This window comes from Empidonax traillii, unplaced genomic scaffold (assembly GCF_003031625.1).
Source record: "Empidonax traillii isolate 1590-97213 ecotype Southwest subspecies unplaced genomic scaffold, ASM303162v1 scaffold801:size538433, whole genome shotgun sequence".
Classification (NCBI taxonomy): Eukaryota; Metazoa; Chordata; class Aves; order Passeriformes; family Tyrannidae; genus Empidonax; species Empidonax traillii.
Genome location: NW_020955994.1, coordinates 265,474 through 281,557, shown reverse-complemented (window position 1 = coordinate 281,557; position 16,084 = coordinate 265,474). Strand labels below are relative to the sequence as shown.

Sequence of the window (16,084 nt, the reverse complement as noted above, 5' to 3'; positions counted from 1 at the left end):
TCTTTTTTTTTTCTCCCAGAGCTACATAATATGAACCCTTTCTTAAATTAATCAAACTGTATCTTAAAAAACTGTGGACTTTTTCCTCCCTTCTACATCTGTTATGCTGGCGGCATAATTGCTCTAGAAACTCACTTCCTGATAGAAAGTTTTTCCTAATTTCTGTGCATCCATATTCATAGACATTTTTTAGCTTCAGAGCTTTTACTGTCACTGAGAATGTGTTTTATTTTTCTTTTCTTCATACTTGCTGATGTTTATCTGCACTTGCTAAGCTAGAAAAGGTATGTTCTTCTAGAGTCTCTTGCCTACCAATCTAGTAATGTCCTGCTATCTCCACAATCACTGTCTTGCTTCTTCACATTTGATTTTCTGGAACATCAGTGACTATGTTTATCCACATTTTTCCAGGTGAAATGTCACCATTACCTTGATGCATTGGCATCAAGATTCTCTGTTTTGCCTGAAAACACCTGACACAGCTCACATTTCTTCTTGCCCTTTTTGCAGCCAGATCACAAACTTTGCTTGTTGACTGTGATCAACTGATAGAAAACAATTCTTCTTTCCAAAACAAGTCTTATGTATTATTCTACAGCAAATATTTTTATTCCTAGTCCTTATGTCCATGCTTTCAAAACAGCTTCTTTTAAATTACTGCTTAGGTTCTGACTCAGCATCAGTCCACACTCTTTTCTTCTTTCCAGCTCATAATACCAAGGTGCTTCTACATTGCTCACAAAAATATTAGTGTAGTTGATTTCAGTATAGAACGTTAAGTGGAACTACTTTGTCCTCAGATTCTAAGGATTATACTACTTTCCGACTGATTGTCACTTTTGGCCCAGAAAATCGAAAAAGAAATTTAGATATAAAATTCCGTCTGCCAGGTTTGATCATGGGGAATGCTTGAGAACAATGTAGCTTTCCCTCATAGCTAGAGACTATATTCAGTTTCCACCACCACTGCTCTTCAGAAATTCAGGAATCCTACCTTTTTTGTTCAGCAAAACATCCCTTTCGGTTTCCTTTCTCTGCTTACCTGGGTTTTGGGACAAAGCCAACTTAAGCAGCTGAAACTGCTCTTATGTTGTGTATTTATTACAGACACAGTGGTCTGGTAAAAAACAAACAAATCAACTCGAATGTAAGAAATCCCATGAGACAGCTGGATTCTGGTTTTAGTTTATAATGTTGATGTTCAGCAGTAAGTTGTGTCCAGGAAGAGTTATAATGCTCAGGATGTTTACTCCTCTGTCTGCTGAAAATAGAAATTTCCTGTTAATTTAGAATACATGTTAAATTAATTCATCTTTGTTTCTTTTCTTTTTAAAGTTTGCTCACACGACTACAGTTCTGAAACTGGAGTGCTAACATCTCCAAACTATCCCAATAAGTACCCTGTCCGGACTGAGTGCATATACACCATCACAGTGGGAATAAACAGACAGATTGTGCTGAACTTCACCGACTTTACCTTGGAAGGCAATAAACGCTGTACAGAGGATTATGTAGAAATCAGGCAAGGCTAATTATTTCTCTTGTCCTTATTACTGATAACCATGTAAATTGTCCAAATCCACTCAGGCATGTTCACAAGCTTTAGTTTTAACTACACACCCCTGCTGTTAATGTGGAAAAGAGAACTTCAAAGGCTACCTTTTTCCTCCTCTCATTCTGCTCCCTTGTCAGCTTTCCCACTTGATGAATTACAGTTCTGAGAGCAAGTGCACTGCATTTGGGTTGTTTTCCTTAGTGCAGAAACAAAGAGTTTTATTGACTATTTTGTGACATATTCTCTATGGTATATGAAAAGTCGTGGTAGTCAAGTGAAGTCCCAGATGACTGGAAAAGGGGAAACATTGTACTCATTTTTAAAAATGGTGGAAAAGAGGACCTGGGGAACTACTGGCCTGTCAGCCTCATCCCTGTGCCTGGGAAGATCATGGAACAGATCCTCCTAGAAGCTATGCTAAGGCACATGGAGGACAGGAAGATGAATTGAGACAGCCAGCATGGCTTCTAAAAGGGCATTCTTAACCTACCTAGTGGTCTTCTATGATGGAGCGACTTCATCAGGGGATGAGTGAAGTGAGTCTTCGTGGTCTTTAACGCTGTCCCCCACAACAGTTTTGTCTCCAAATTGGAGAGAAATGGATTTGATGGGTGAATGGTTCAGAAGATGAGGAATTGGTTGGATTGTCAATGGCTTGATGTGTAGATGAAGGTTGCTGACCAGTGGTGTCTCTCAGGGTCTCTACTGCGACCAGTGTTATTTATTATCTTCATTAATGACATAGATGAAGGGGCTGAGTGCACCCTCAGCAAGTTTGAACCCCTTGAGGTTCAAGGCCAAGTGCAAGGTCTGCAGCAACTCCCAGTATCAGTACAGGCTGGGGAGTGAATGGATCAAGAGGAGTTCTGCAGAGAAAGACTTGCAGTTGCTGGTGGATGAAAAATTGGACATGACCTGGCAATGTGCACTTGCAGCCCAAAAAGCCAACCATATCCTGGGCTGCATCAAAAGCAGCACAGCAAGCAGATTGACGGAGGTGATTCTGCCTCTCTGCTCTGATGAGATCCCACATGGAATACTGCATCCAGCTCGGGAGACCCCAACATAAGAAGGACATGGACATGTTGGAATAAGTCCACAGGAGGACCATGGAGACAATCAGAGGGCTGGAGCACTCTCATATGAAGAAGGGCTGAGAGAGTTTGGGTTGTTCAGAAGAAATTTTTTACAATGGTGGTGGTGAAGCACTGAAACAGGTTGCCTAGAGAATTGGTGGATGCCCCATCCCTGGAAACATTCAAGTTCAGGCTGGACAAGGCTCTGAGCAGGCTTGTCTGGTTGAAGATCTCCCTGCTTATTGCAGATGGGGTAGTACAGATGAGCTTTAAGGTCCCTTCCAACCCAAATTATTCTATGATTTATAATTCTATATTCTGTTGTATGTTTATAGTCTTTAGACAGCAGTTACTGTGGGATGTAACAGGAGGAACATGTACATAATCTGCTATTTTTGTCTACACTGGCATCACCATTAAACTTTGGACATTAGCCTAGTGCTTTCTAGGAAATTTTACAGGACAAAGACAAGCAGAAGAAATGCAGGAAGGTTACCTGCATGCCTACGTACAGCAGCACCAAGTACATGTCCTTTCTACCGTGTGGCTGTAGATGGGATTTGCACTTTGCAGTGTTGGTGCATCATTCTTGTCCTCCTGAGCCAGCTCTCTGGGTGAACCATGTCTGCAGAATGCCTGAGTGTTTTTTTCACTCTGAGCATGCCATGAGTTTCCATTACCCCACTAAGCACCATGATATAGCTGATTCTAAACATTATACTAGATATTCTGTAAGGATTATTCCTTGGTAGGTAGTACTTTATTTAAAAAAAAACAAACAAACAAACAAAAATCTGCTTGCTGAAGTTGCAGTATTGAGATTTTGAATTCCAGCTGAATTAGCTGCAGGTTTTTTTCAGCTGTACATACAAACTGGAGAAAAATGTGAAAACCTGAAAAGCTTTTTCAGTATTTTCTAAGCAATGTGTTTCAGTTTTTAGTTTCTAAAACAACAATCTGAGATTAAATTTAATCTAACTTTATTTTAACAATTAGCACTTTATTTGGGGCAACCTGAATTGTAACAAGGGTGACCTTTTTTTCACTTTTTTGCCTTGAGAACTGAAAACATTCATTTATTGTATAAATCTAACTCTGTTTTCACTGTGAAGAGCTCAGCAGTATTGAAGAGATTTTAAAATACAGCCAGAGCATTGCTAAGTGCAATTCAGCACATTGCTGCTTCTATAGCTGGATTTCCAGAGTGTCTCATCAAACGTGATACCATTAGAAGGGGAAGCTAGATAAGTCTTAGGTGAAGTGTCACTCTGGTTTCTTGTCCTGAGGTGTCCTCTGATAACTTACATTCAGTCAACTAAGAAAATTGTTCATCTGACCACAGCTGCAGAAGTTGAGATACAAGTGAGGGAACGTTCTGGCACAGTTCTTCAACTGCCAGTAACATGAGCAAGTAGTTTAAGCTGGGAGGATGACGAGAAAACAGTGGCGAGGTCTAAGTAGAAATTTCTCTCAAAAGCAGGTATAAATCTGTCAAAATGCAATTAAAAGTATTACTGTCCACTAAAAAAGCATCATATCAAGATCACACCCATATATAGATACAAGTGTATTTATTATTGTCCTAATGACCCATAGGGTGTTTGCAGTATGAAAGTTTTTAAAGATAAGGTTAGAAAGCAATTGATAAACACATTGTCACCATCTTTTTTATTGCCATGAGAGATGTGCAGGAGGCAAAACAGAGCATTAGCTGTGCATCCTGATTACAGTATTAAAAAATATTCCTGGAAGTATTACTTAATTTAAAAATAGGAAAATAGCAGTTGTACAAACAATTTTGAAGACTAAGAAAATATTTCAAAATGCGCATCATAAATATTTCAAAATGCGCATCATTCGGTAAAATGAATTCAGAAATGAATTCCCATTTTTGTGGTGGCAAATAAACACGGGAGGTTTTAATAAGTCACCTCATCTAGTTTTGTGGCAAGCTAACCAGTGAGCAATGAAACTATTGTTTCAAATTAGAGGATTACCTTTCGTACCACCCAGTAGAATACAGAGCAAGTCCTGCCCTCTGCAGCACCGATTCTACCTGAGACACTTCTTGAGCCTGTTATTATGTTGACACCCTCTGGACAGGCTGCTCAGATGAGAGAGTGACATACTCAGCAAGCAGGTGACTGTGGTAGAGCTTCTTACTGCAAGTAGCAGGAATCCTCTAGTATTTGGTAGTGATATTGCTGTGGAAGATAAAAAGCCAGGATGAGGCTTTCCCAAGCTTGAGAGAATCCCAATATTTTGGATTTGTTAAGATTTCTCATGATTTCCCTCTTTGACCCAAGGTTTTTATTCTTTCTCATTCTAGAGATGGAGGCTATGAAACTTCTCCTCTTCTTGGAAAATACTGTGGTACAGACCTGCCTCCTGTTACAATCTCTCATGGTAACAAGCTGTGGATAAAGTTTGTAAGTGATGTATTTGGCACCGAAAAGGGATTTTCGGCGGAGTGGGATGGTACATCAGCAGGTAAAATGACTGCATCAAGTACAGAACTATTTTACACATCTAATTTTTGATCCTTTGTGTTTAGTTTGTCACCTTTTTCCCCACATCTTTTCTGCTTCCCATCTTCTAAAATCTGTTCTCCAATTATATAGTAGCATCCATGCATATTGTTAAGATAAAGGATCCAACTTTCTTGATCCTTGGGCTTTCTTTCTCACTACGGGCAAGGACGTACTATTCACTAGATAAAATGTTGCATCAATTATCTCATATGTTTAGGAAGGTGGTAATCAAGAATTTAATTGAGAGGTTTCTATTTGAAAGTTAACTGCCTATCAGAAGCACTTTTCAAATTAGATAATTAATATTTCTATGTGCTATGGGCTCTCTTCTGCTTATGATACTAATGGCTAGATGCAGATTTTTGGGGCATCGCTGAAGATGTTCAGAGCATGTGAAGGAGGTCAGTAATGAGAATCTCAGCATCATGTCCAGTTCTCTACTCTTATATATGTTAAGTGTTGTTTTGGTTTCTTCGCCATTTTCAGGTTGTGGCGGGACTTTGATGACAGCTTCTGGCATCTTCATGTCTCCCAACTACCCTATGCCATATTACCACAATTCAGAGTGCTACTGGTTCCTCAGAGGAAGCCGAGGAAGCCCGTATGAAATCCAGTTTGACCAGTTCCATCTAGAGTATCACCCCAAGTGCACCTTCGATTACCTTGCAGTACGTACCCCGTGATGCTTTGCTCTGTAAGGGGATATGATGGGCAGATAGGCAAGGGAAAACACAGAGCCTTGGTTTTCAAGTGTCACTGGGTGAACAGACCCAGAAAAGAAAAGCTCCTTGCTGATGTGCTACCATCATATCACAGAGCCGTGAGAGGCAAGGCAGCAGTGTTTGTGTAGCTGCTGGTAAGAAAAGCATTTATGTCTAGATAGAAAGGCCACTGAAACAAGAATCCATATATTTTAAATGTGCTGTGTTTTAAACCAAGGCTTTAGTATGTTTTTTTAGTAAATTACATGAAAAAAAGCACAGCAGTGTCAATAACCCTATCGTTAATTTCAAATTTCGTATTTGAATTGTTGCGTAAATTATTTGAATATTTTTAATAAAGTTGAAATGGAGTGAAGGTTTCCCCTCTTGGTGAGCAAGCCCCTCAAAACCCACCAGTATTCAGTTACTGGTTTCCTGTTTTTCCACTGATTTGCTTGTTTCTGAAATGCCTGTCAGGCTTCCTCTGCACAGAAATAGAGTTTAACCCCTTGTATACCCAGTAACAATTCCCTAAGCAGACATTTCGCAGTGGGAAATTACTTGGGTTTGTAATGCCCTCATCTTTATTCTATTTATCTTTTAATTTTTTTTTTAGGTATATGATGGCAATAGCAGTAATGCTGGACAGCTAGGTAAATTTTGTGGGAATCAGATACCAGAACTCATCCATTCCAGTGGAGACACTGTGTTTGTAAAACTAAGGACAGACAACAGTCTGCAAGGTGGAGGTTTCTTGGCCAAATACAAACAGGGTAAGTAAATAAAAGAAGTTGAGAACAAGTTTCAACAGTTCATGTTGTTCATGAAACTTCTTGCAGCCCATAATCTTACCTATTCATGAGCAGAGGACAATGTGTACTGCATACCACTGACTCAAATTCTCTAGTCTGCTACAGTTACAGAACAGAGAGCTAAAAATTATCCGCCCCTCTCCTTGTGATGGAGATCATCTCCTGCTTAAGAGAAAGCTGGTGAGGTGTCTCTACTTTTATTACCAGCATCAGTGGCACTTACCACTCCAGATTTACTCAGAATAATAAGTGCTGGAAGTCCATAACAGGATAGATTGGACTGTTCTTTCTCTTCTGCTCATCCAGTCTCTTGACTTCTAAAAAGGGAAGGCAGATACAGCAAGCTTCTCTGATTTTCTAGCTGCTTGTGAGGCAGGATGATGAAGGATAATTGAGTTGCTGTCAGCTATCCTGCATCGTAGGTACTTGGGATAAGTTACCCTACCTGGAACACTTTTAAAAAGTTTCACTTTTTATATCTTGTGGTAAGAGTCATATTTTTCTTGCAAACACTTTTTTGTAAAACAGTTCTACCCCATAAATATCAGAATAATAACATCTGGAGAAAAAAATCCAAGAAGACACGTGACAAATAAAATTATTTTATTCACAGTCTTAATCTTGAATATAGTCCCAGTACTTACTTTTCTCCTTATACACTTTATACTTTTTATGTGGTTAAATGCACATTGGAAGATACATAAGTTCACCACATACAAAACGATTTGCAAGCATCTTTATGCACCCTAAATATGTCATGCTTAAGTGATAGGGATTGCTGTAGGTTTACAGACGTTTAGTTGGACAATAGTAAATGGATTACAAAAACAACAAATCCTTACACGACACATATAATAATTAGAAGAGTGGGGAAGCTTTGGCTCCCTAATTCCTTACAGATATCACAGATTCATCTACCATGTACTTTTCAGACTGCAATGTCAAGAAGATATATTAGAAGAGGTTCCCTCTCTCTTTCATTAATTAAACAGAAAGAGCACTTTCAAAGCACTCAGATGAAGAACTTGAGCTATCAGATAATGTGATTTACATTCATATTTAATTCCTGAAGATGCATCAGAGAAGGCTTTTAATGGCTTGCCCAAGAGCTAAAATTATGTAGGCAGTATGGTGTAAAATAAGCATGCCAGATACGTTTACATGTACATGAAAGAAATGTAGTGATGAATTGAAAAACATTGCAAGGAAAACATGGTATCAAGTTAACATTCAAAGGCACCTTTGTGCCTGATATGTTTCTGATAGAATCTTAGTGGCAGGGGGTAGCAGATTTTACCCATCTTGCATTCTTCAAAATCCATTTTGTGCTCTTCATTCTGTTCTTTCAAAGAGTTGTTGCTTCAGTGTAGCTTTGCAGACAAGCTCCTCTCCACCTGACCCCTGACCTTCAGCTGTATGCCGAGCATTTCAAAGTACTAAAAACACAGACCTTGCTGCTTTTTAAATCGTTTGGAAAGAATAAAAAATGTGCAGGAGGTAGGTGTGCTACCCTTGGTGACAGACGATAAAGCAGTTATGCAAGTGAATTTCAGCCATTTCTGCTGTTCAGCACTGCAGATTTGCTGTACAAAGCAAAGAACCTGTCCCACTCCCCTCCTGCTGCCCACTTCTCTGTACATTACACTGCTCTGCTCCTGATACACATGGCATGCTGCTTCCAGACAAGGGATTGCCCACACTGATATTTTCTGTCTTTATGGCAAGGTGGATATAGGAAAATGAGACTCATTGACCCGATGCCATAATTGTAATTTCATTTTTTAAATTATTTCTCACCTTGTAATACTATCAGTAACTTAAATTTGTAATTTTTTGAGTTATTGGATCATTGCACAAATATGATGTATTATCATTCTTTTTCAGTTTGCCATGAAGTACTGACTGTTAATCGTAGCCATGGCGTATTAGAAAGTTTAAATTATCCAAATAATTACCCACTGAATGAGCACTGCAGCTGGACCATCCAGACTACCAAGGGGAACACTCTCAACTATAGCTTCACGGCCTTTGATTTAGAAGATGGATCGGACTGTAATCGTGACTTCTTGAAGGTAAGTAGAAACAAGAAAAATTAGGTCTCCATCAGTAAAGAAAAATAATAAGGATGCAGAAGAGCAAGGGGAAATTTATCGTATCTAAACTTAACCCCTAAAACTCAAGTGTTAAATCCAAACAATTTGACCCTGTTTCCTCTGCGATCAGTAGGGAGAGAAGCATTGCTGCCCTAAGACAGGTCTGTGCAAATGGGAGGATGAATCCCTTTGCAGGTGCCTTGGTTTGCTATACTCTGGCTACCACCTGAGATTAGAGGCATTGGCTTTTATGGGTGAAGTGAGATGTCATGATTCCGGCTTCATGTAAAGCAGAAGAAATCCTGGGATTAGTAAACTGATTGCAAAAAGACAACGAGCCCAATTATTTTCCTCTTGTTTTTGTCTGAGAAGCAGTGGGGTGGGTTCAAAAACTTTAGTATGTATTATTTCTACCTTTTTAAAGGGAGAGTTGCAGTGTCTCCTGTTTATATTTTTCTTTTCATAATTCATCTGCCTCTTTAAAGGGACTGAAAGAAAATTAAGTTATCCATAAATAAAATGTGATGTTTTTTAGCCAAGTAGAGCCATCTAGTCAACCTAAAGACAAGTACCCTAGTCAACCTAAAGACAAGTACCCTTTATTTTCATTTCCTTACAAAAAACCCACAAAAATCTCTAGGACAGAGAAGATATTTTCTTAAAATTTTCGAGGACAAATTAAAAGGTATTTTCTCTCAATTTTGTTCTTAGTATTGTGGGAAGTAGAGTGTAGTCATGGTCACTGCTATACTGTGGGTTATAATCTCCTGCCTACTCTTTTGCTGTTTTGCTGAACTCATCTGTCCTTCAGATCTCACCCTTGTACAGGATGCCAGCCTGGAGCTGCTATGCTCTACTTGAGTTTTTGCTTTATAGGAGCTGAAATTTAGAGAAGTGTTAGGAAGACTACTTATAGCCAGGGAGAGGGCTATGGAATAGTGCCCGTATTTCTGGGGATAGTTATTCACGCTGGGGTCTTGCAGAAAGTTCAACAACAGGCCTGGTGATGATGAATAGGCCTGTGCTAATCTGTTCCATGTAGATATCCTCTAGATATCCTCCCTTGTTCCCTCTACCTCCCTACTAGGGCAGCTTTCACAGCTCAGAATTGGTAATAAACTGGCAAAAGTGATGTTCTTCCAGCTTTCTTCTCTTTGTGGCCAGGAATGGTAAGACAGAACAGACATGTCAAGAAAATAAATAAGGGAGCACTATACTGAGAACTAGCTATTAAACCCTGCTTTGTTTTTGTGAGGAGGCTGAAAAAGAAACATTGGAGCCAGTGCTAGTCTCAAGGTGCCTGAGCCCTTGACCCATGAAAAGCAGGAGCCTTGCACACAGTAGCCAGCCAGTGAGGAGTAAGAAACTTGCCAGAAGACACTATTCTAGATGTAAGTCAGGGCTGGAGGAATAATGCCAGAGGCAAGGAACCTGATCCAAAGCACTTAAAAGAACAGAAATAAAACATATCTGAGGGAGTGAGGAGACAGGGAGCACTCTTTGTTTTAACAACTTTTCAGTGCTTTCAATCAAAGAAAATACAGACTGAAAGAGGTTTAAAAAGGGAAATACAAGGGAAAAGAGAATCATGGAAGTGTGTTAAGGAGGCTTTAATTTGTCAGTCCTGTGACATTACTTACAAATCTTTCTCCAAATGCCATTAAGAAATACCACTTGGAAAAGATGTTCTCATTTGGTTGTTGCATGCTGTACAAATATGTGCCATAGTGTAAAAAGGAGAACAAGGTTGAACCAGCCAGGGAACTGAACACTATTTGCTCCCACCCTGCCTCTTGCGAAAGGGGAGCATATTGTCGAGGCTGGGAGTGCTCTGTGGTGTAAGGGAAAGGAGGAGTCATCTGGAACAAGTGTACAGTTCACTTTCTAAGCAGACTGCAGATACTTGGGACTTTTCTGATTGAAATCCACATGGAGTCTGACACCACTGCAAATTGGAAAAAAGGTTATTTAAAAGAAACTTCATAGCTGTTCAGCTAAAGTAGATTACTTTTCTGACACATGCTAGTTTTGAGATTCCTTTATTGCAAAGAGGCCTAAGAGGGGAGAGATCCAGTGGTCTGGCTCAGTATAATAGAATTATAATCCTGCTCACTGTAGTCTAAGTGGGTGATACATGGATCATATGCCAGAGCCATTCACCATTTTCTTGAAGGAAAGGGGAAGCTGCTGCTCAGACAGTTTCCATGTAGCTGCACTCACAATCCAGAGTGCCCACTGGCACTGATCCAAGTGCTCTTTTCCCTGGCAGCTTTTAGGTGTCCTTTTTCTCATCTCCTTTTGCGTTTGGTGGCATCAGCTCTGCCACCTCAGCCACTTGCAGCAGGCAGCAACACCCTATTTGTCTTCTTAGCTGTGTGGCAGCTCTGACAGTAGCAGCATGGTGCACCGTGGCAGCTAGCAGATGGCAGGCTTGGTGACGATATTTGCTGCTACTTGCTGGGAGGCTGGGGATAGGCAGGACAAGAGTTAGTTTTCAGGTTGGATTAGGTAATGATCACAATTGTAGTGGTAGAAGGAGTAAGGGAGGGTTGTATGGGATGGAAAAGGACAAGGTTAAATGTTGCAGAGGTCTTATGGCAGGGACATTACCTGCCTTAGCAGATTACAATCAAGAAATGGCAATTGCAAAAAAAAAAAAAATAGCAGAGCCACTTTAAAAAGTTAGTACAAGAAACAGATTTAATTCATGTAGACATATTTTTATGATATTGCAAATATCTCAAAATAACGCTCTGATTGTTTTGAAATATTTCTGAATATCTGAAGGAGAAACTCATGGGGTGGGGACAGCTAGACTGAGCAATCTATGTTGTTGAGTACTGCTGGACCTGGCCTGAGGGACACTGTGGTTTTGGTCTCAGTCTCCATACTGGAAAAGGGCCTGTTCTTCAGCTTCGTGTTTAATTACGGCTTACACTCTGACCCAAACCTACATGTAGTATATAAGAAGAAAATTTTGCCTTGTGACTAATTCAATCTGATATACACAGAATATGTTAATTTGCTATTTGCTCCCTGGCTTAGTCCACATATGAGCCAGAAATTGAATATGTAGAGTGATGACAACACCAAAAGTTTCTACACAGGAGTATTCCTAGTGATTGTCAGTTACCAAAGTCGTTGTCATCCTGTAGAGCAAATAACTGTTTCCCATACAGGACAAGGAAAAATACAGTCACATGTCCAGAGAGTATGAGTAAGTACAAGTGCAACGTGTGGCTGTCCCAGACTGAAATGCAGTCACAGCTGTACAATGAGAAGTCAGCTGTGTATTGTGTTATGTATTTCCTTTTCTCCTTTGATCATGGGATGCTTCTTGTCAGCCAGGCCACTGTTCCACCAGCTGGCTCGTGTTACTCATGGTAAGCAGCAATCCCTCTGCACGGGAAATGTTTATGGGCTTTGACTCACTCTGATCTGGGCAGGGCCTGCATCTCCACCACTTTAGTATCTACTACTATTTATACTGTGTTCAAGTAGGAAGGAAAAAGCCCTGCTCTTCTGATTTCATGGCAATTTTCTGCCCCCATGCTTAATTGCCAGAAATTGAGAAGGGGAAGTGTGGGAAGGAGTCAAAGCTGCAGTTCTTTATAATGTCAGTCTATAGCATGAACCTCATATAAGCACTTTCTCAACAAATGAGCAATGTGCAGTGTTTCTTGGCCTGTCAGAGGATGCTGGCTCATTGCTCATAGGAAGTGTGACATTTTGGAAGGAGTTTTACAGCAAAGTTTCAAGAATATGAGATTAATTGCTTCTGATAAAGACATATACAGAAGTGGCAATGATAAGATATAAGACATACCAAATAGCAGACTGGTTCCTAGTGATGCTTCACTAACTGTAATTAGATTGGATGGTCTTTAAATTATATTGCATGCTGTGGCTTGGCTAAATGACCTAATAGTAGTCTTTCTAGAGGACTCATCAGGCTGTAACCAGTGAGATATTGCAGACAATGACATAGAAATGTCATTCTTTCCTCTACATTTATCAGGTTATTAGCTGAACAAGCATGTGTTTAATTCCCCATCTTTAATGAAGAATTACCTTCTTCTTCTGCATGATAAAACATAATCTCTATGGAAGCAAAGCTCTTTTATAAGTAAGGAGAATGTCATGTTATTGTTCTGAAGATCAGTCTTGCGGTAGAATGGAAATTTACTCCTTTCTTATCCAAGAAAAATATTATTTGAAAACCACTAATCTTTCTCTCCTTCAATGACGATCTGACTCTCTGTTCTTCTTCTCAGAAAGTACAACCATCCCTTGAAGTCCAGTCCATTTAGTCTCTGCTTTTAATAGGAAAGGTCTACAGGAAAGACCTTGCCCAGCCTTTTGCAAGATGCCACCAGCCTGATAAGCAGATAGCAAACTTGTCATGAAGCAAGACAAGTTTCAGAGCTCTCTGAGTTTCACCCCTTTGGTCTATGCACTTTTGATCTAGTGTCAAAGATGGAATTATCACTGGGTTAATGCAAAAGTACATATGGGAAAAAGAGTGGCCTGATAATAACAAATGCCTTTCTTCTGCTGCAGGGCAGGACAGAATTCCTCTTTGGATTAAAGCACTTCCTTGCTTGCTTACTGTCAGTGTACGTAAGCACTCCAGACTCTTTCAGCAGTGAGGCTCAGAGTGGTTAAAATACCATTGCACACTTACATGTGGAATATTATCAGATGAATACAGGAATTAATATGGCATCTGCTCCTGAAAATGGTTTCATTTCCTTCTGGTGGTAACAGGATGTCCCCTTTTTTTTTTTTTTTTTAAACCACAGTAGCATTCCAGGGATGTGCTATAATATCCTTTTTCTCCATCTGGGAATACTGCATTAGATAATTGTTGCTCACACTCATCTGGTCATACTTTTTTTTTTTAATTAGCTTAACATAAAAATATTTTACACTGTTTCTAGTATTACTCCCTCTTGTAATTAGTAAATATGCTTAAACCATATTAGGAGATTAGCATTATTACATTTTATTTATGGGTGTGTCTTTTTAAAGTGCTGCAGGAACTCTCCAAGCACAGACAATGGCTTTGCTTTTGGCTGTGCATTGATTTACAAAATGTCACCGGTGGTACATCACCCTGGGGATGCAGATGATATATGAAATATACCCATCCAGGTTCTGCACACAGACATCAAATTACAGCCTGCTGGCCAGACTGCAGTGGTATCTATTAGTATTACCATGCAAGCTGGCAGCATGCCAGCCCATCCCTGAATTCCTTCAGTGGGTTATGGACTTTCACAAAAACTCCTTCAGTGTAAGGCTGTAAAGATAAAAGTGACAGTTCTCCCCAGGTTTCTCTGGCAGACCTTACCATTGGTACACAACGAAATCTTAGCCCATGCACTGATTTTCAGTGATACATCTGGATACTCAAAAGCAGAGTGTCAGGCCAAAAAGCTGCCCACCCTAAAGGAGACTGGCTCAGGGCTTAGATTTTTGTTCTCCTACTTGCCTGCATTGCCAGAATCAAAGTAGACTTTGGCTTTGCTGTTTGAAAGGTTGTGTAGAAGCAAAATTACAAACACACATAAACCACCCCCACCCCTCAAGACAGCTAAATTTATAGTGATGAAAGAATTCCATGGTGCCTACAGAAACCTCAGCTGACAAGAAGCACGAGTGAAGCCAGCACAGACTCCACTCTTGGACTCAAAAAATGAGTCAGACCTTCATGGACTTGGTGTTTTCCACACTCTGCCAGCTCAGAGCAATGTGACTTTGCCTGCTCCTTCAGAAAAAACCATTGTACAATGAAGTGACTGTGAAATATCACCATATGATGGTAGTGTGCATGCCCCTTGTTGGAAACAGAGCATTTAGGACTCATCTAGTTGCAACTGGATTCTTCTTTCCTCTGTTCTTCTTCTGTATTCCAAATTTTGCTGGAAAGCCTGGCCAACATCTGTGAGACTGTGTATCCCATCCAGTACAGGCATTGCAATACAAAATTACATGGTGGCAGGAGAAACCCCCTCTGCATTAGTCAAAGCTTCCCCTCATCAGAGGGAAGCTCCCAGACAGCTCAGAGAAAACCACACTGGACTTTTAGGAAGGCTTTGTGTCTGCCCTCCTCCTTCCCCCCCATGGAATTGTTCCCATGAGCAAGCCTGAAAGCCTAAGTGGCAGGGATATTTCCCTTTTGTCCTGTCTTCATTTGAGACCAGCTGCAATTCTCCTTAGTTGCCATAGTTATGCATCATGCAAATTTTCTTAAAGGGAGGGGGGATTCCCAGAGACAGTCCTGCCCTTTTGGGCCTCTGATAGTGTCAGTTCAGTTCATCTGGGCTGGCAAAGCACCGGAGGAGCAGCACTCAGCCCTGCGTTGGAGTCGGCAGGGCTGCAAACTGCTCAGATCACCCTGGGCTTTTCAGAACCGTGTCCCTAGGCACACCCCCGTCTCTTTTCCCACAATAGCAACTTTATGCTAAAGATTAACTTTGGAAATATTATTGTCCCAAGCTCAAAAGCAGTCCTGCTTTGTCCACCCTGAGTGGATTCTCACTGCAGAGGAACCGCCTCAATTTCTGGGGCTTTGAGAAAAGCAGGTGCACTACCAAAATAGCCACAGCCTCATCACCGGGCATATGTGATCCCACAGCTACAAAGGCACAGATCCCCAGGCGGTGCCTTGGTCAGCAAAGGCTGCAGAGACACTTCAGGGACCCATTTGGATTCTGTCCATGTCAGCATGGGGATTAGGTGGAGGTGCTCTCTTGATACAGGCTTGGGGATTTAAAATACCATGCTGAACAAATAAGATTCTGAGTGCAGGTTTTAGGGTTGACCAACTAGGTGGAAGTATCCTCTGCATTCCTTTCTTAAACAGCAGTTGTTTCCTACTCCTATACCTAAAACACTTTTTAAATTTAATCCAAAGATATGCCCTGCAATTCTTACATTCTTATAATTTATTCATTGCTAAACACTGGGTTTATATAATTTGCAAAATAAACCTTCCCAGAAAGACAAGAATAAGCCGATGTGACTGTAGTTAAAAACCCTTGTTTTCTTTGAGAACGTAGTAAGTGGTGAAGTAAGAGGTGAAAAATTATTAAAAAAAATACTGCAGTCTAATTTGGAATTTAACTTAGTTTGAAACTTTCAAAGGGCTCTGAGTTATTCCGGCTGAGGTTATGAGATAAAACATAGACTCAGGTAAAACTCTTACTATTAAAAAACTAGACATTTGTACATTTTCATATGTTAGATAAATCCCAGCAATATTAACTACTGTGCCTACATGTCTAGTGATGTAAAATGTTAAACTCCATTGT

General features: G+C 40.2%; 1 protein-coding gene across 3 annotated transcripts in view; it reads left to right on the top strand.

The window, feature by feature from the left end:
- The window catches only part of CUBN (cubilin), a 145,526-nt gene that overhangs the window by 35,021 nt on the left and 94,421 nt on the right, over positions 1-16,084 (top strand). For all 3 annotated transcript variants that reach the window (XM_027901601.1, XM_027901599.1, XM_027901598.1), the window contains 5 exons: positions 1,336-1,522; positions 4,961-5,121; positions 5,649-5,830; positions 6,480-6,636; positions 8,560-8,747. In XM_027901601.1, coding sequence (XP_027757402.1) covers positions 1,336-1,522; positions 4,961-5,121; positions 5,649-5,830; positions 6,480-6,636; positions 8,560-8,747 — 875 coding nt within the window. The remainder of the gene's footprint in view (positions 1-1,335; positions 1,523-4,960; positions 5,122-5,648; positions 5,831-6,479; positions 6,637-8,559; positions 8,748-16,084) is intronic.